At 39.3% G+C, this 19,901-nt stretch overlaps 2 protein-coding genes and 1 long non-coding RNA gene across 11 annotated transcripts; 1 reads left to right on the forward strand and 2 right to left on the reverse strand.

Annotated features, from left to right (window-relative positions):
• Positions 1-68: 68 nt before the first annotated feature.
• LOC146550899 (embryonic polyadenylate-binding protein-like) lies at positions 69-14,833 on the reverse strand. 6 transcript variants are annotated; one of them, XM_085258886.1, is made up of 17 exons: positions 14,598-14,833; positions 13,615-13,819; positions 12,468-12,661; positions 12,045-12,160; positions 10,751-10,837; positions 10,369-10,508; positions 10,180-10,274; positions 8,619-8,756; positions 7,551-7,646; positions 5,711-5,971; positions 5,416-5,503; positions 4,906-5,025; positions 4,685-4,821; positions 4,155-4,263; positions 3,916-4,046; positions 1,827-1,902; positions 69-243 (listed from the first exon to the last, which is right to left on the reverse strand). In XM_085258886.1, the coding sequence occupies exons 2-16, from the start codon at positions 13,805-13,807 to the stop codon at positions 1,840-1,842; spliced, it is 1,968 nt and encodes a 655-aa protein (XP_085115012.1). In that variant the 5' UTR covers positions 13,808-13,819; positions 14,598-14,833; the 3' UTR covers positions 69-243; positions 1,827-1,839. The 6 variants fall into 6 exon arrangements, 4 of the variants coding, with proteins under 4 accessions (XP_085115012.1, XP_085115011.1, XP_085115014.1 ...); XM_085258885.1 differs by having other exon boundaries at positions 10,739-10,837; XM_085258888.1 differs by lacking the exon at positions 10,751-10,837.
• On the forward strand, positions 4,793-13,036 carry LOC146550900 (uncharacterized). Its single transcript, XR_014890129.1, has 3 exons — positions 4,793-5,212; positions 8,400-8,457; positions 12,386-13,036. It is a non-coding gene; the product is annotated as an uncharacterized LOC146550900 (long non-coding RNA).
• Positions 14,834-14,968: 135 nt separating the features above from the next.
• LOC146550901 (14-3-3 protein beta/alpha-like) lies at positions 14,969-19,578 on the reverse strand. 4 transcript variants are annotated; one of them, XM_085258897.1, is made up of 7 exons: positions 19,428-19,578; positions 18,448-18,507; positions 18,055-18,356; positions 17,837-17,960; positions 17,191-17,354; positions 16,936-17,031; positions 14,969-16,847 (listed from the first exon to the last, which is right to left on the reverse strand). In XM_085258897.1, exons 3-7 carry the CDS (start codon positions 18,346-18,348, stop codon positions 16,791-16,793), a joined length of 735 nt encoding a protein of 244 aa, XP_085115023.1. In that variant the 5' UTR covers positions 18,349-18,356; positions 18,448-18,507; positions 19,428-19,578; the 3' UTR covers positions 14,969-16,790. The 4 variants fall into 4 exon arrangements, with proteins under 4 accessions (XP_085115023.1, XP_085115024.1, XP_085115022.1 ...); XM_085258898.1 differs by having other exon boundaries at positions 18,055-18,351; positions 18,448-18,512; XM_085258896.1 differs by having other exon boundaries at positions 18,448-18,512.
• Positions 19,579-19,901: the final 323 nt, after the last annotated feature.

Consider the following 19,901-nt stretch of genomic DNA (forward strand, 5'->3'; position numbering starts at 1 on the left):
ATCCCATTGTAATAATAATAATAATAATAATACACTCTTTTTTAAAAGGACAAATGACACAACACAGATTTAATGCATATATTGGAAACTTTATCATCTAACAAAAGTATTGCAACAACAAAACAGCTTCATCTTCTGTCTCTTTACATCATTGGTTTAATCTTCATAGAACTTTTTCTTTCCCTTTTCCCCCCAAAGTGTGCTCATTTTATAATTTCCCCTCCTCCAGAGAATTGTTGATATCTGAAAAAAAAAAAAAAAAAAAAAAAAAAAAAAAAAAAAAAAATGTGAGCAAGACAATTTATCCTCCAGTTCATTCTCACTAAAACACAGCCAGCCTCTGACATTTCTTTCACAAACTTTACTTGAGAAATTCCGTAAACTGAAGAAGGCGTTCGTATCACTTGGGATCAAGGAATTTAGCATAGGTTTGTATCATCAAACAACACCTACAATTTATGGCAGGTTCATTTCTGAAAAGCAGCATCAACTGATAGATTTATACTGTCACTGAAGAGAAATACTTGCTAGTGTAAACCTGAACGCTGTATGTTGTAAATTACGGCTGCCATGATTAGTCAACTAGTCACGATTACGTCGACTATCAAAATCATCGGCGACTAATTTAATAGTCGACGTGTCATTTAAAGCTTTGTAAGATCCCAAAAGATGCAGAAGTAGTAGGATTTAAGAGTGTAATAACGGACTGAAACAGAAGATGGCAGCACTGCATGTACAAAGATGCCAGCTGCCGTTAAACCCAGAAGAAGAAGCAGTGTCCGGTGAAGAAGCAGTGTCTGGTATAGTAGCTGTGTCCAAATTCAGGAACTGCATCCTTCTGCACCCACATTTGTAAGCCGATTACGTTACAGCGACACGATGAAGACTGTCCAAATTTGAAGACTCCGACAAAAGCGCCATTCATTTCCCCAGATTTGAAGGATGGGTCGGGTATATACTTCGTGACCCAACCTATCCCAGAATTCATAGCGTGGCCCTGCTCAGTTTCCAACAATGGCAGAAGCTAGTTAGTTTTAATATTACTCTTATTATTCTTTCTGGGTCACAAAATAAACGTTTAACATATTTTCAGGCGAGAATGTAGCTGTGTAAACTTCAAATATCTGCTCAGTTTATCAAGACACCACATATTTTCAAAAGCGCTCCGACGTTTTTGGAGACGTCTGTTACCCACCAGTTCGATAGCTAGCCGGGGTTCAAGGCTCACTAGAGCCGGTGAGAACACCGGTCTCCCAGCAAATCGTTTTCAAACCCACCGCCGTCTTTCGCTACTCAGGTTAACAATGATATACAAGTCACTTGGATAACTTAAAAATGTTATTGTTTGGATTTTTTCAGTATTTTATTTGTTCCTGAGTAAATCGGTTTGGCTGAGATTAAAGTTACAGTTTTTACACAGCTGAATAAACCTCAAGCAGACAACTGATTATCAGAAGTGTGAGATGCTCAAGAATATACTCCAGTGTCCTGTTATATTTTAGATAGCAAGGAGCAGACGGCTGAGATTATTAAACTTCACCGAAACAATCTGCAAATTTCATTAAAATTTAATAAACTTTCATCTTGTCTTTATTTTTAGTTAGCACATACCTTAAACACTTAAGGCTGTAAGCTAATGATAGTTATATAAGAGCAGATGCATGCTGGTGCAATAAGCTGTACGTTTTACATCCAATGGATGCATGATCTGATTAGTCGGCTAATCGTAAAAATAATCGGTGACTATTCGACTATCAAAATAATCGTTTGTGGCAGCCCTATTATAAATATAATGGTGCAGAGAAACAAAAGACGTCGTTGCTGACCTTTAAGGACTCTTCACTGCTTAGGAGAATGTTCCTTCGCCTGGTGAGCCTGCAAGACTGCAATCGCCTCATCCACCTGACCCAAACAGTGGAAAGATTTTTAAAAAAAGGGGAGAAAAAAAACAAAAAAACAAACTGAAACAACAGACCTCTTTCATAAATGGCAGGCAACAGCCAGAGAAGTGTTATACTAGGACAAAGACTGGAAATGCAAAAATATCTTGCTTGGCAGTCTTCTTTATGCGATAAAAATCAATTTACCGTAACTAAGGCTTACCAAGCACCGACCTTCTCTCCAATAAATACATAAAAATCCAAAAAGTGGAGAAAATTACAAATCAGACTCAGACCTATCTAATTTACCCAACTGGGAATGTAGTGACATTCCAGATGACTGAGAAAGCTATCCAGTCTTTAAGTATGACGTCATGAGTCGTGTCTGGGCCCAAACTCCGCTGCAGGTCCCAAAGTCAAATGATCACTGTGGCATCACTAAGAGTTAAAAAACTGTCTAAATTCTTTCGTATGTAATAAAATGATCAGTGTTGCTGCTCTACCAGATGTAACAATTACGTTTAACATCCAGGCATCCATGAAAACAGAATTTATTAAATTTAACAGAGTTAGAAGTTAGCAGGGAGTTAGCTTGCTAGTTTCCGTCTGAATATAATATACCATGTTCTGACTGAGAGACTTCTGAGACTAATTAAAACGTACAGCTCTGCTATCATTTCCGACATAAATGAAGACAGGAAAGTAAACAGCAGTGACGTTTGTAGGGTTACTGAAAATTGGCTAGCTGGTATATAATGATGTGCTACATGATCGCTAGCGACACAGCTATGTTAGCATATTATAAACACTGAAGCTGGAGGATGAACGCTAACTTTTTTCTACTCTGTAAAAGTTAACGTGAGGGTTCCCGATGGTTCGGGACAAATGCAATCACATGGCAGGATGCTGTAAATGGACCAAACTTCAGCCAGGAGAACAACTGAGATAATCCATCCACAATACGACGTTAGTCATTAATATACTGCTGCATGGGCTGAGCTGTAGTTACATTGTAAGCTTTTAAAAACTGAGCTTTAAAATGAATAGCGGTATTAAAAACAGAGAGACAGACAGTGATCACTTACTGTTTTTGGGGGGTTTTGAGATTAAATAGAACAAGATACAAAGCATTAAAACATGTTAAATGCAGGGTAGTTTGGGTCCGGAAGCAGGATTCATCATGTCATCACTTAAAGACCAGATTGGGTCATCCCCCCCCACCCCTAGTAAAATAATTGCTGGACAGCAGTAGCCTCATTGACAGGTTCAAGAAACCAATATGAGATAATCTGAGCTTTGTGACATGACACATTAATCTGCTGGAACCAGCCATCAGAAGATATGTACACTATGGTCACTTAGGTAGGCATTTTTTTAACCAATACTCAGTTGGTTTGTCAAGGATATGTCCCACACACCATTACACCAGCACCAGGAGCCTGAACTGCTGATATAAGGCACAATGGTCAAATTGTTGATACCAAATTCTGATACCTATATGCATCAGGCTGACTGACTGCAATCGACTGATTAGATATTTGTTTAACAACTAAATTGTACCTAATAAAGTGGCCAGAGAATATTCTGAGATCAAACTGGACCACGTGTGGCACATTAACTAAAATAAATCTTTTTCCTATAACATGAGGAAGGATGAAGATGTGGAGGTAAACAGGTGGACCTTGACTTCCCTTTTGCTCAAACTACTTCAAAGGGAATAATGACAGCGATGGGCAAACAGAATTCAAAAGTATTTAAAAAAAAATTTCAGCATGGGGTGTCAAAAAGAAGAAAAGGAAGAAATGCTTCTCCCACTTGAGGTTTAGACGTTAAACCGAAGGTTTACAGATATGACTCCGACATCCTGCCGCCACCAATGTGCAAATGCTGTCACTAGAACAAACCAGCACCACCTATTTTCGAGCTATTTTGGTTTCACTGTTGTACAGGGGAAGGAAGTTGTGGCTTATCATCCATCTTTATATACAGTCTAGAGTGCAGACCAGCTCACAGAAAAACATGAACATTAATGTACCTTAGCGTGCAGGGACTCGGGCGACTCCAGCATATGCAGCAGCTCAGAGTTGTCGATCTCCAGCAACATCCCAGTGATTTTACCAGCCAGGTTTGGATGCAGAGTGTGAATCAGTGGGTACAGTCGCTCCCCTGTGTGTCACAGCAGAGACAATGGAATGAAGACAAATATACACAAGCTGTTTCAATCTGCATAGCAGGAAAAAAAAAAAAAACAGGCAGAACTGACTGATGACAGACCAAGGAGCTGTTTCTGATCCATTGGTGGGGCTGCAGCCAGCACTGAGGCGGTAAGCAGCTCTGGGCCTTGAATGTGTACTGGTGGCTCCATCACCGGCGCAGCAACAACCTGAAGACATCCAGATGCTAATCGCCTAAATTTTTTTGTCTTAAACATATTATAGCTGTAAACACCACCCACACAGATACCCACACCCACTCACAGAACAAAACAATCCCACAGATTTCTCTCATTTTCAGCTTGTATATCACTGGTTAATTCATGTCAAAATGAAGTAGAAGAAGGGTTGTTTTCCTTAGCTGCGTTTTACATTTTCCAATGACTATTAATGCCCATTTGTTAAGTGAAGCTAAGCCTATATTCAGCAACAATCTAAAATAAGGTTGTCATTTAACCTCAACCTAAGTAACTAACTACACTGCAAGTCATTGTGCACCCTCAGTGCTCCAACTTACTGTCTGGGTTTCACACATTTTTCTTGATCTTCGCCAAGTATTAAAAATAGAAATGATCACAGTGCAAACACTACCTGTAGTCTAGGCATGGGTGCAGGCACAGTAACAACCTGCTGAGGGTTCCTCACTGCTAACGCATACTTGTACTGGCTGCTTCTGGCCACATTGGCAATGTCAGTGCGCCCTCCTACAGTCTGGGTTCCAATGTCATCTAAAGACACAGTCAGCACCATCCACGTGAATGGGACATTTCAAAAGGAGACTGCTTGTCTGCTGCCATAGATCAGGAGCTCACTTGTCTTTTGTGTTGAGGTTACGATGCGTGGCGCCTGGGTGGAAGCCTGTCTGACTGTAGCGATGGGGCTCGATCCACGTCGGGGGACAGAGCCAGAAACCAGCTGAGTGGTGTAGGGGCCTAAGCATGTAGAGAACAATTATATCATACAGTACTGTGCAAAACTCTTGAGTCACCATTAGCTGCCTTTTGGTCTTTGTTCTGTTTCCTGTCAAGATGATCCCACACTGCTTCAATAATGTTGAGGTCCGGGCTCTGCGGATGCCAATCTGACTGGTATTGTTCCACCATGTGTTTTTCTATCCAGGTATGCTTTTACTGCACTGCCAGTGTGTTCTGGGATCATTGTCAAGCTGAAAAATTAATCCTAGAGGAATTACTCTTCGCTACAACTTTTACAGATCAATACATTTGTGTGTGTGTGTGTGTGTGTGTGTGTATATATTTTTTTTTTTTTTTTTTTTTTTTTTTTTTTAAACCGCTACACAAGTGTAACAGATATTCCCTCACCCTGTGGTCTTGGTGGCTGTCCTGTCCAGCGAGGGACTGGTCTCACATTGCTGACAGCAGTGTGGTTGTAAAAGGAGCGCGTGGGAGGCTGCAGATATAATGCAAATATTAGCACTGGTGCAACTTCAAAATGTCAGAACGTTGGGAGCTGATGCAAATTTGCCCAGACTTAAACAACTGATAAAGCCCAGACTTTATCAGTTCTTTTTTTTCCCCTAACATTTTGATGACACATTTTGCTGCATTAATAAAATGGCCTATTTTGTTCCCAATGTCACCGTTTAAAGAGCCCTACCTGTGGTAATGTGACATAATATCCAGACTGATGGTATGAGTCGATTAGCGGGCTGGCCATGGTTCTCAAGGTAGCAAGTCTTTGCATGTACTTATTTGTTAGAATTGCTTTACGCTCCTCTCTCCGCTGAGCCAGAGCCACATACAGTGGCTTGGTTGCAACAATTCTCCCATTCATTTCAGTCACTGCTTTTGTTGCCTCCTCAGGGGAAGAGAAACAGACAAAACCAAAGCCTTTGCTTTGGGAGCCATCTGTCATCACCTACAGGAAACAAAACGTTCACAGTCAGAAATCTTTAAGGTTCCTAACACTAAAGCACAAAAGAAAACAAAAGGTAAAACCAGAGACATTATATAAAGAATCTTTAATGGCACTCAATACATCCTGTATGGGGAGGGGACAACAACCCCCCCTCCTCAACAAGACAATTTACAGTTCACATTCAGGAACACCCTTTTCACATATGTCTTTAGGAATATCTACATGTCAACAACTTGATATCACTATAAAAACTTAGGGATTGAACCACCAATTCTCAAGTTAATGAATAACCCGCTTTACCTCCTGAGCCACAGTGCTTTCACGAGATGATCAGAAATGAATTCATGTCAGCAATCTGCATAAATCCATTATTGAAATGTTGTAAAGCACCTTTGTGGAAAATAATAATTTTACAAACATTATTTTGGCACAAAATTTTCTTACTGCTAACCAGTGTTGGTCAAGTTACTTGAAAAAAGTAATTAGTAACTAATTACTTCCCCAAAAAAGTAATCCTGTTACTTTACTGATTACTTATTTTCAAAATTACTTAGTTACTTTTTAAAAACACGATTTACAACCTGAATAGGCAATAAAGCGATAGATCTTTCAGCCCAATTCTACTTTTTCTGCAAAATCCATCATAAAATGTAATCAAATGGAAAAGTCTTTTTAAAACTTGTTTTATTAGTTTTAATCTTTTAACTTTATGCATCAAGCAAACATTAAATTATATGCCACATTCTCTGACTGGAAGAAATTTGTTTAAGATTTAAACCTATTTTCTGCACATTCCAGCACATAAAATAAAATATTTTTTGTGTTTACACTCACTATTTCAAATAAATGCAAGTGAAACACAGCAGAAAATAAATAAAATCAATCCTGCTGCTCTATTTTCACCTGTATAGCAGGCGGATGTTTGCCCTGGTGCAGTTGTGCCGCGGTGGCCAGTGGAAGAATCCGCGAGTTTCTGTGTGAATTTCCCATTCACTGGTAGCACACTCTGTGCTTGTTTGGAAGTTAACGGTTTTTTCGCTGTAAAAAGAAGTTTTCTTCCCACGCAGTGAACAGCGAACACTAATGTTTTTGTCACTTTTTACGGAATCAAACTCAAAGTAAGGTCAGTACTTCCGCGCTTTAAACGCTGCACGCTCATACTCTCTCCCGCACTCCATATATGATCCATTGTTGATCTGCACACAGCTGTTGCCATGAATGTCGCACTCGCTTACGTCATTGTCATGAGACACTCTCACAAAAAAATCTGTTTTAGTAACGCAGCGTGCTTATGGGAAAGTACCAGTAATCTAATTACCTTTTTTGCAATAGTAATCCCTTACTTTACTCGTTACCTGAAAAAGTAATCTGATTACAGTAACACGCCCACCTGTGTTGCTAACACAGAAGAGCATCGCAGCTACTGTGAACACACCACCCAGTTCAAAAATCATTCCCTCGCCATAAAAGCTATTAGATTTTAACAGGAACCTTCCAGAAGGAAAAAAGGTTTGGGCATTCATGGATTTGTGTACAAAGAACTTCATTACTTTAGTGGGACATTATCCTGTTACCTCACCTTTGCACTGGTGATGGTGCCATAAGGAGCAAACTCCTTCCGAAGTCTCTCATCGTCGATGCTGTCGTCCAAGTTCTTCACATACAGATTCACCCCCTGGAATTACAAAGAGTTACGTTCCTGTCTTCTCAAGCTCAACAATGTAAAAACACAAACCTAAAAGATGATCAAAATACCATTTTAGTTTTGAGTAATGTTTTGTTCAGCCTTTCCATCAACAGTAAAATGCCCATACACTCAATGGATCAACGTCACAAGTTAAAGCCTATCTGGCTAAAAACATTTCAAAGGAATTTCCTTCTCACCCATGAAATCCAATCAGCTCTGAAATTCTTTCTTTGTGGGCTAAATGCTGCTAAGCTATTTCATCATGCTTGCAGTTATTCAGTTATGTAGTTAAGCACTCCTTCATATCTAGATTAAACATTCCCATCTGACTTTAAGAGAAAGCACTACCAAAATGGTTAGATTGCTTTAGATTCCATTTTGTTGCTATTACAAACTTGATTATTTATAAAACAATGCCTGTGTTTTCTAGTTGGGATGGCCCAATGGACAGGTCTGCCTCCTATCCGGTTCATGACACACATAAATCAATCTAACAAAAGAGCATTTCTGATTCTAACCATTTGGCAATGTCAGCAAAATAATAAAACACCCAATACTCAATACTGAAAAACAATGGTGGAAAAAACAACATAACTTGAGCCTCATGCTGAACACCCACATATACTGTTTGGATAAATGACAACTTTTCCACTTTCATTTGGAATGATTTTCAAGAAAATGTTTGACTTTACTATGACAACATCAAGACTGTAAATTAATATCAGATAATGTACTATTTAGGAATGCAAGGAGGAGACAGAGTCTGCTCCACAGCTGACTCCTGATGACCCAGACCCAGGTAAGCAAGAGAAAATGAATGAATGGATTACAAGCACCACTAAGACTTTAAAATATTAAAAAAACATTGCACTATAATCACCTAATAATTAATTCAAAATGATCAACAGTAAGAACCATTAAGTAGTATTCATATTATAGTTTCATGCACAACAGCAGCACCTGATAGCGCTGGATGCGGTCCTGTTTTATTTGGTCAAACTTGCGTTTGAGCTCTCCCTGGCGCTCAAGACGCTTCTGAGCCCGCCCTACATAGAGGATTTTCCCATTGATCTCCTTTCCATTCATTTCATTAACAGCCTGGGAAAAAATAAATAGCATAGGGATCATAAACATACAGTGTTACGTACAGTATAAGCGCAACTGGAAAGTATTCAAAGTGCTTCACTTGTTCAATATTTTGCTATTTCAAAACTGATTCATTTTTCATGAAATTTCGTGAAATTCCTGGCATGATCGCCCGTCAGATCTTTCTACACCTTGACTTAAGTCCACCCCTAGTAAATTCAGTTGACTGGACATGATTTGGAAAGGCACGTGTCAGACCACAAGCCAAGCCGTGAAGTCCAAGGAATTTTCTGTAGACCTCCAAGACAGGCCTGAATGCCGAGCATCATGTCTGGAGAAAACCAAGTACCGCCCTTCACCTGCTATGGGGATGGTTTTCAACAACAGGAACAAGAAGACTAGATGCCAGATCTCTGATGACCACCTGCTTCACAGCACTCTGGACCTTGGACTGGGGTAAAGGTTCATCCTCTAATAGCACCACAACCCTAAGCCTACAGTCAACGTAACTGTGGCTTCAGTATTACTTAGCGACTGTCCTTGACTTGACATCTCTGAAGAGTTCTGAAAATGACTGTGCACTGATGCTCTCCATTGAACATGATGGAGCTTGAATGGTTCTGCAAAGAAAAATGGGAGAAACTACCCCAAAATGGATTGCATTTATATAGCGCTTTTCTAGGCACCCAAAGCGCTTTACAATTACACTATTCATTCACGCTCACATTCACACACTGGTGCAGGCAAACCACAGTTGTAGTCACAGCTGCCCTGGGGCAGACTGACAGAAGCGAGGCTGCCATATCGCGCCATCGGCCCCTCTGGCCAACACCAGTAGGCGGTAGGGTAAAGTGTCTTGCCCAAGGACACAACGACCAGGACAGACAGAGCTGGGGGATCGAACCGGCAACCTTCCGGTTACCACAGTCGTCCACTGAAAAGTTCTTATTGTCCAAAAATAGGTGTGCCAAGACTGCAGCATACTCAGAAAAACCTGAGGCTGCAATTTCTACCTAAGGTGCTTCAACAAAGTAATGAGCAAAGGCTTTTAATATTTATGTACTTTTTATATTTTTTTCTTGTTTTTAATAAATTTGAAAGAACTAAACTTTTTGCAAAACAGGGAATAAGGCTATAAAATGACAAAAATGTGGATCAAGTGAAATGCTGTGAATACATTTCAGAAGCAATGTACCTTTTCAAGAGAAATTCAAAAACTATGATACTCAAAGAATTTAAGGTTACACTTTTCTTTTTTTTTTTTACCAACATTATATTTTCCAATTCAAAAAAAGGCCATCCTTTTCTACCTACTTAACTCAAACACTCCTGAACAGGATTCATTCAAGGTGTACAGTGACTGCATTATGATCCATGTGATCTTTTGTTGGGAGAAGTAAGATCTGTGTGCACACAGAAACTTGGTCTACACTACCTTCTGGGCATCTTCATGATGAGCATAGTTTACAAATCCAAATCCTCTTGAACGACCCTTCTCATCCTTCATGACCCGTACACTGAGAGTTCTCCCTGAGACCAAAACCAGACCACGAGATGCAAAGTGATCAAAAATAAACTAAAGGAACAAAAAATAAAATAAAAGCTCACAATATTTTTATCTTACCAAATGCAGAGAAAACTTCCTTTAGTTTCTCATCAGTGAAGTCTTCACCAAAATTCTTGATGTAGACATTGGTGAACTTCATAGCCTTACTGCCAAACTCCACCTCTCTTTCCTTGCGTGACTTAAAGTGGCCAACAAATCTGTAGATGTCATTTAAAATGTTAACCAGAGAGACAGCATTTCGAGGAACAAATAAAAGGAAATTAATTACAGTGTGTTAAATTATCTTTGGCTACAAGACAAATGATTAGGACAGATCAAGAACATCGCAAACAAACAGCTTTGTTCGTTTGTGATGAATACTGTTACCTGCTTAGCCCTAAAATAATTTTATAATACAGATAAAGACAAACCTAGACAGATATCCTACCTATTCACTGACCTAAGGAGATACAACTGACACTTTTCTCCCAGGAAACGGGCCTTTGAGCTGACAATGCCATATCCCAACCGTTTACCCGCCTTTTGACTGAGCAAACAAAAACAAAACAACAACACATGGAAAAATCATCTGCAAAACATGTGGAGTCTTCAGTAGTATTTAACAATTTAAATAGTTAAAATATATTTAAAAATCACCCACAACATTAAAACCATCTGATTAATATTGTGTATGTCACCTTTATGCTGCCAAAACAACTGGCCCATTGGGACATAATCATGAGACCTATCCCTGAGTGTGTCTTCCATGGAAGGAGCCATGTTTGCCACAGATTGTGAGTGCTCAATTGAACTGAGACATAGGAAGTTTGAGGAACGCCGGTGTGTCCTCCGGGCCACTGAGTGCCACTTCAGGTTTTTGGCAGTTTACATGGAGCCTTAGATCAGAATGAATAGGAATGCTCCATATAAAAAGACCTCGATCCAAATAAACAGGCTTAAATCATCTGAAAAATGTTTTTATATATTGCAGTAGTGGTTTAAAGGTAAGAACACCTCCTCCAAAAATAAATAAATAAATAAATAAATAAATTCACCAACCATTGCAGGCTACACAAAAACACAAAGAGTTGATGACAGTTAAAGTTTGATCTGTAGCATAGCACACAGAAACAAGTGTCTGGTGTCAATGTGAAATGTCACATCGCTTCGTCTACTGAAAATGACTTGCTTTTTCCCCACCAAGTAATGTGAACACCCACATTTAAAAACGTTAGGAGCAACACATAATTACAGCAACTACTGGGGCCTGTTTTATGAAGGAAATTCAATGTACTCTGGAATTGTAAAACTCGTCTCCAGAGAGCCGTTTGGCCATCAGGCACTGGTTTTGTACATGTTAATCTTTTTTGCTGAACCGAAAGTCACGGAAAAGCCACAAAGGATAGCCACAGAGGATTGTAAATGTGTGAATTAGTCATTGTTTTTACAGATGTCACACAGTTCTGATTAAATCCATTGGCGCGTGTAAATGTCAGATCACATTATATCATGTATAATGTAAAACAGCTCATTTCAGCCTTAAACTGAAATGAGCTCAAAATGAAGAAAAAAAAAAGGAAAATAAAAAAGGGAGCACATAACCGCAGACAATTTGATGTATCAGTGGTTTAATGTTGTGGCTGATCCTTGTACATATTCTGCTCTAATCTTTGCCTGAGCTTATTTTTGTAGGCTACATTTAACCACTGACTGGAAACAACAGTGGTAAACAATTGAGTATTTAGTTCACTCACACTTTCCTATCATTCAGTAGCATCCCATTCATTGTTTCAATGGCCCGGTTTGCAGCTTCTTGAGTCTCAAAATGAACAAATCCATAGCCTTTGGATCCTTTTTCATCACAAACAACCTACAAGACAAACATTATAATCGGTGCAAATTACAAAGCTTTTGAAAAGTGCCCGCTAAATTCATCTGTACTATGTTACAAACACAATGTAAACAATTGCTTTTAACCAAACTGAATGTGAGGAGTAAAATTTGGAAATGGGTTTTAATAACTTAAGTGATATGTGCTGCACTTTGAAATTACACAAGTCCATGATTCTGAAATCTACCATTTCTACCCTCTCAGTGTTTGGAGGAAGACTCTAGTCAGTCACAGTAACCATCAACTTCAGCTGCTTCAGCTCTGAGAGACGGCCCAGGTCACTTACCTTACAGGACAAAATATTTCCAAAGGCTGAGAAGGTGTCATACAGTGCTTTGTTGTCAATAGACTCATCCATGTTCTTGATAAAGATGTTACCCACACCAGATTTCCTGAGTCCTGGGTCGCGTTGAGACCACATTATTCTGATTGGCCGACCTTTGATGACATCGTAGTTCATCGTATCCAGGGCACACTCCGCTAAAACAAAGCAGAAAAATGAAAAGAAATTACTTACAAAAATGTATAATAATATATATTGTATACAGTCCCCTGTCTTGTTAGGTACACCTGTTCAACTGCTCCTTGAGGTAAACATTCAATTAGCCAATCACATGGCAGAAACTCAGTGCAGGGAGGCATGTAGACTTGGGCAAGATGTCCTGCCGAAGTTCAAACTGAGCATCAGAATGTGAAACAAATGTGATTTAAGTAACTGGTGATCTGCTGGAATTTCCCCACACAGTCATCTCTAACCATCCAGTTAGCAACAGCTGGGCGAAAACACCATGTTAACTAGGGGCCTCTCCTGTCAACTAAGAGCAGAAAACTGAGGCTACAAATCACACAGGCTCACCAACACTGGACAACAGAAGACTGCGTGCTCTGATGAGCCTTGACTTCCGCTACGACAGATTGTAATGTCAGAATTCGGAATAAACAACATTAAAATCCATCCTGCCACAAGGAGTGGAGTATGTACCTAATAAAGTGGAGCATATATTCACTATGTTTCCATTGCATGTGTCACTATGGAGAATTAAGCTTATGCTCTAATTTAAGTGGTAAATTCATTCCACTCTGCAGTACTTTAGGTTTAAAATGTGGTTAATAATTTAGTTTACTTAATTTAGTTTATTCAATCATGATATTTTTCCTGACTTCTTTCAGGAAAAGTTATGAAATTTTTGACATTTCTTTGATTTTCCTGCCATTTTATAGACTAACCTCTCATCACAAATACCCCAACTATCATGAATTTGCTGATCGTTTTTAAGGTGTAGTGTCCTTCCTACTTTTAAATTCAGCTCTGAAGACAGTGATCTTTAGAATCACCTCAAAAGTTTGCTCTCATTAGACTGAAACAAGTCTTAACATTTTATAGCATTCACTGAGCAGCAAAAGGTCACAAATCAACCACACTGGTACTGTACCATCAGCAGGTTGCTGGAAGTTTACATAGGCATATCCCAGAGATCTGCGGGTGATGATGTCCCGGCACACACGGATCGACATGATTGGCCCAGCGGGAGAAAACTTCTGGTAAAGCATTGCCTCTGTGACATCAGGGTGCAGGTCTCCAACATACAGAGAAGCAAGAGGATATGCTGGTCCACTGCTGTTCATTTTGGGTAATAGCTGCTTGGAGAAAAACAGTTATGAGTGATTTAGACTTGTTTTTGTTTTGTTTCTTTTCTTGTTATAGTCATTTCTAATGTGCTGCTAAAATTAGATGCACTTCATTGTACTGATCTGCATTGGCAGAAATGTTTTCTTTGTTAATACATCACGTTTGAGAAGTTTTTATTTAGTACTCAAAAGTAGAAGAAATTATGTTAAATGTGTTATGTTATTAAATCAATACCTTTAACTGTGTTTTATCTAATTTCCATGAGATTTAGTGTCAAAGAAATTAATTTTAATGTGTTTTCAATGTCATCTACGTGTGTTCAAACCATTTATTTCAAACAGGGGTGGGAGGAATAACAAAAACAGATCTGCATGATGCAGTTTAACAGTGTCACAAACTACACAGCTTCCAAAATGTCAACACGTGAATCAAAACACGAAAGAATCTGCAGGCCCTGCTCCAGGCCTGACTGAATTAGGTTTGCATTAAGCACGTAAATTGTTAACTCCGTGTCTGAGTGGATAAAGTACTCCAACATAAAAATATTGAAGTGTATCCGAAAGTTAATACAAAGACAACTTCAAGACAGAAAGCTGTGGAATGTGGACAATTTGGAATCTAAAAATGCCTAACATGGTAAACATTTAAGTGATGAAACTTTAACACGTAGCACATGATTCAAAGCTAAGCGGTAAAATTAGCTGACGCCTGTGTCCTTTGTTTCTGAACTATTCATCAAAGTTAGCTAAGATGAGGAACCGTGTGACTTCGACTAAATAAACTTACATTTCAAGCTACTGCGTCGTACTGGAGAATTCCCGTTAAGCAGCTCGTCGGTACACTTTCCACATGGGCGGGAGCTTGTTTTGATTTAATTAGCGCCGTTGAACACCTGCACCTCCTCTCCGCGCAATAGTTTCAATTAAGCTGTGAGGGGTACAAACATTAAATACACGTCACTCTCCGCGATGCAAAGTAGTTCTCATTAGCATATCAAGCGCTAATCTAATTTAGCTTGCCCTTTGCTTGTGGACAAGAGGGCAATTATAACCCTCACGTACCTTTTTGCTCAATTTCTGAGTTTTTTTTAGGCTTTTGTTTTACGTTTTAATTTTTAAATATACCTGGTGAACAAAAATGAAGACGTAATTTGCCTGTTATCTTAAACGAAACTTTATTTCACTGGATGGTTTTGACACGTTCCTATTTCTTACATGTAGAGTGAAACTAGAATGGTTTTAAGATACATAAACACAAAGCTAGAATTACACCAACCATTGTTTATCTCCATTTCGTCACTGCTTTTCTCGTTTTTTTTAATAGCTAATCTAAATTTTCACAACCACGTGTGTGCACTGGGTAATAAGACTGTTACAGAAGCAAATTTTAGCCATTAAGACTTGTCAGTAAAAACAAAGCAAGTAGATACCTGATATACAGACAGGCTTCGTTCCACATTCACTAACTGCATTTTCATCAAGCATAATAATAAACTGACATGAATTTTTTTTTCCCCCAACAAATTATATCAATTCATTGGAGCACTGCCAGAGTAAACAGACTGTCAGCTATAATGTGGAATGGTGTCTTCAACTACAAGAGTGTGGAATGTAGTGGTGATAACATGGTATTGTGACACTGAGTTTCTTTTCAAAAGTCATGAAATGGCCTTCTAAACACTTTTAAGGAGACCTGATTTTAGATAATCCGTTAACATCAGCTACCTTTAAACAGCAGATTGATGAACCTGGGCGAAGACTAATAAATATTTAACTATTTCCTTTTAATAAATGGTTTAACTCTTTCTCTGTGAGATTTCATCAACAAGCAGATGCTGCTGTCTAAATGGGGGAGAAAAAAGAAAAAGAAAAAAAAAAGCTGCAAGAGAAAGCCAGGCACAAAAACATTTTTTGGAGAAAACAACCGCTTTAAGAGGAATATTTTGCAAGCAGGGTTGATACAGTGTGGTAAGACATTTTCAATTAACATCAATAAAAGGTTACTGTAGGTTTTACATACAGATGATAGTCAATCTTGCAAAATACATGGAACCACATTTACGCACATACAATTTCCATTGTACTGAGGTCAAGCAGCACCTGAACAGTGAGTAAAACTACAATGACAACCCATACCTAGTTCAAAATGAAAAAAAAAGCACTGCCTTTCCAAAAAGCCTAATAATGTGGAATGTCTTAAATTGAACATGACAAATTTAAGGGGTCCCTCAGAGCTTAAACTGAATTTTGTGAACATGATCAAGGAGCATTACACCAAAATGTCAGTGTCACAATACAGCCTGCCTCCTTTCTGTATGAGCCCACAGCAGAATTGCAGTTAGTTGAATACAGGATTGTATGTCTGAGAATTTGAACAAAAAAACGTTTTTTGGGAGGGGGGCTTGTGAAGCAAATGGAATGCCTACCATCACAGTGTTTGGTGGAAATCAACTGCCAGTTTAATTACCATACAATAAAACCTGTAAATATCACAAGGAATCACAAATAATAAACGTAACAAAAAGAAAAAAAAATAATGGGTGGGGGGATGAAAAATGCACAACTAGCAGGGGACCAAGGACTTTGGAAGGACGATTAGATTTCACAATACCCCCCCTCCCCACCACAGACCATACGCACAACCTCTCACATCCACTCACGCTTGCCACACGCAGACTTGCACAAAGCTGACAAAGAACCAAAAAAAAAACAAAACAAAACAAAACAAAAAAAAAAAAAAAAAAACAGCAATGTGAACTTGCTAATCAACACATTTTCCACAGAGTGACTGAATCTGCTAACAACTGAAAAAATTACCCTGTCACCTCACAGTGAACTGAGAGGGGTAAACTAGTTGGTCGGAAGCAATTCAGGCTGCTTGTCATACAGAAGTGGGAGGGGCTGATGGAGTGGAGGGGGATGTATATAAGCTGTCTGTGTTTAAGATAAAGAGTGTAGGTGGATTAACAGTGCAATTCCATTAGTTTTCCCCTCCTTCGGTCTCTCCCTCATCTGCCGTGTTTTCTGATGTCCACAGCTGGAAACACAGAGGACAAATGTTAGAGTGCCTTGTGACAGATATGCCCGCATCAATCTGAAACCAAACAGTGTAACTTAAAACTCACAGTCAGGTTGTCCCTTAGTAGTTGCATTATCAGGGTACTGTCTTTGTAGGAATCCTCGTTCAAAGTGTCAAGTTCAGCAATGGCTTCATCAAATGCCTGAAAAGAGTCATTTGTTGTGATTTACACCATAAGTAATAAATTAAATATGCACCAAAAAATATATATTTTAGGTTTTTTTCTCCCCATCCCCCCCAATTCATTTGTTAAAAAGCTCCAAGACATTTTAAAGCTATGCATGTAAGCCAGAGTACATACTGTTTTAGCCAGGGTACAGGCCTTGTCCGGGTTGTTTAGGATTTCATAATAGAAGACTGAGAAGTTGAGGGCCAGGCCAAGCCTAATGGGGTGTGTTGGCTGCATCTCACTCTTGCTAATGTCAAAAGCTTCCTGGTACGCCTTCTGGGAATTATCCACTGTAGCTGTGAAAGCATAAGGAAAAAAATAAATAAAACTATAATGAACCAATTTTCAGCAACTTAAAAGCAGAAAAATTAGACTATGAATAATCTCAAACTGTATTGTAACATTCATTAATATGGCAAAATTTTCTTATTCCACATGGTGCCATCTCTGCATTTACTGTAGACCGGCCACAAAATTTTCTGGCCTTTTCAGCTTGTCTTCAAGTATGTCAGGTTCAACTACATAGGTTTCTTATTTGGAGGGTTTTTTTATTGCTAAAAAGTGCAATCAGCTGTTGCTGAAAACAAAGCTGTTGACAGAACAATAATTTAAAAAAAAAAAAAATCAGATAAAAAGCATCATGATTCTGCTCTTTTAAATCAACACATTTAGGGATTTCAGATTACACATTATTGATTAACTTAAAGTTTCTTTCACCACTCTTTAAAAGGACACTGCAGTAAAACAAAGTTATGATGTAAACTGTGTTTTCACTTACTCTTCTTATTATCCCCAGACGCAACCTCAGACAGGTATCTATAATAGTCGCCTTTCATTTTCAGATAGAACACCTTGCTTTCAGGATTAGATGCTTTGGCAATGAGAAATTTGTCCAGTAGCTCCTGAAAACAGCAGTAAAGGTTTGTTCAGATTCACAATAACACGTACCACTTTCACTAGAATCTAAATTGGGACTGAATAATGAGAAATCCTTACAAGCACATCGTTGCAGATTTCTTGCAGCTCAGCTTCTATCTTCTCCCGGTATTCACGTGCCATCTCCTGTTTTTTGTCATTGCCCTCAGTCTTCTGCTCAATGCTGGAGATAACGCGCCAGGATGAGCGGCGCGCTCCTACAACATTCTTGTAGGCAACAGAGAGAAGGTTGCGCTCCTCATTTGACAGCTCAGAGTCTTGCTCTGTCACTGCCTTCATGGCTGAAGCCATGTCATCATAGCGCTCAGCCTGCTCAGCAAGCTTGGCCTTCTGTACCAGGTCGCTCTTATCCATTTTCTAGACTGGGGAAAACAAGACAATATTAGAAACAGCTACAGTTGCAATTCACCAAAACACAAGAAAGAATGTTTCAGGCACATTAGCCATTCACACCTGTGTGGTGTGTGCGTTATCTTAGTTCACACGAACTTGCTTCACCTTGCCGTGGCACACCTGGTCTTAACAGATGAAAACACTTAATTCAATGACAATTCACAGGGTATGCTTTGTGAACTGGGCTCTTTGGCAAGTGGGTCAACCACACTCATCTCTTGCTATGGTTAGCCGCTAGCCAAGTTATTAGCTAACCCTGCTTCGCCCTTACCGTCCCAACCCAATTTCATATTCACGAGTTGAATCAGAACTCTTCGCATATCTAAATATGTCAAACCGTGTATAATTATTTGCTCTGCTGCCTTTTTGGCTCGCTTGACGTTCTTTCGACCGACACTTGCTGTACCAGCGGAAGCCTTCCCGGGTCATGTTTAATGCCCTCCCACAATGTTGCTAGCAAGGCTAGCGAGGATAGTAGATTTTCTAAATCGCGGCTAAACTGGCTTAACAAATACGACAGTGTATATTAGAAGACTTCATATTTTTCGTTCATATTTATAGCCGCTAAACTATCGTATGCGCGATAACCAAAGTAGGAAAAAACGAATGTAGTAGCTAACAGTTCGCTAGCATCGCCGCTAACAGTCACGGCTAGGCCAGCGAAAGCAACCGCGAATTTTTATGTAAAAATACGCGGTTTGGGTGATGGCAGTTAATATTTGTTATTTTAAGTAGTTATTACGAAGGGGAATACTGAACTGCACCGTATTACTTTCGCTTTGATTTCGTTTTAAGTAGCTGTAGCAGGGCCCGCCCTGGCTGCCGAGCCTGTCAGAACAAAGTGTCACGGAATCTCACCGTCCGCTAGCAAGCTAGCAGCTAACGCTAGCTTAGCCTTTCACCAACCGAGCTAGCCGTTATGTTTCGCTTCTCAGTGGGATTCGAACGAACACGATAGAACAGGCTTTCGAACAACGAGCTACCAATGAAAACCTAGTGTTAGCATGCGATATTCATACATTCGAGGTTATTGCACTTACGATTGCGGTGACTTTTAATCCTACTGTTTTTTCTTCTTCTCGCTCGCTCTGTGGACGATTCAGCCTCCGTCCTCCGTCTCACTTAGCGTATCGTTCAGGGCAGTACCACTTCCGCTACACGGGCACTTCTGTTTCCTCTTTTCTCACCGCACATCTGCCTTACGTAATGCAGCCTCTGCTCACACGGTAAAGGCAATCAATGGATCCAAGCGTATTTCTTTATTCAGAATTAATTCAACTGTTTGATACTCTTGCATTACATTGCTACAGTATTGACATATATATGCATTCAGCTTATATATGTATACAAGCTAAATGTATATGTGAAAGTCGCCAACTGGATGATTTTGTGATTTAGTACTCAGCCAAAATAAACATTATCCGCACGAGAGGAGCCCTCTTTACCATTTAAATGGGTTACAAGACTATAGACATGTATGATCAGATAATTGGAGGGTCATGTGGGTTTAAATT

The sequence above is a fragment of the Mchenga conophoros genome, linkage group LG20 (assembly GCF_057382185.1).
Source record: "Mchenga conophoros isolate Kocher_MC1m ecotype Shallow Benthic linkage group LG20, M_conophoros_male_GT1.1, whole genome shotgun sequence".
Lineage (NCBI taxonomy): Eukaryota > Metazoa > Chordata > Actinopteri > Cichliformes > Cichlidae > Mchenga > Mchenga conophoros.

Bases quoted from the DNA above. Each gene is read 5' to 3' on its own strand.
- LOC146550899 (XM_085258885.1), bottom strand. From the start codon at position 13,807: ATGAACAGCAGTGGACCAGCATATCCTCTTGCTTCTCTGTATGTTGGA. The intron at 10,509-10,738 runs GTAGGATATCTG...TGACATCTACAG, and splicing joins CTCCTTAGGTCAGTGAATAG to ATTTGTTGGCCACTTTAAGT. The intron at 4,822-4,905 runs GTGAGCTCCTGA...CTGTGTCTTTAG, and splicing joins AACCTCAACACAAAAGACAA to ATGACATTGGAACCCAGACT.
- LOC146550901 (XM_085258897.1), bottom strand. From the start codon at position 18,348: ATGGATAAGAGCGACCTGGTACAGAAGGCCAAGCTTGCTGAGCAGGCT. The intron at 17,961-18,054 runs GTAAGGATTTCT...TGCTGTTTTCAG, and splicing joins AAATCTGCAACGATGTGCTT to GAGCTACTGGACAAATTTCT. The intron at 17,032-17,190 runs GTATGTACTCTG...GACTCTTTTCAG, and splicing joins CCTGTACCCTGGCTAAAACA to GCATTTGATGAAGCCATTGC.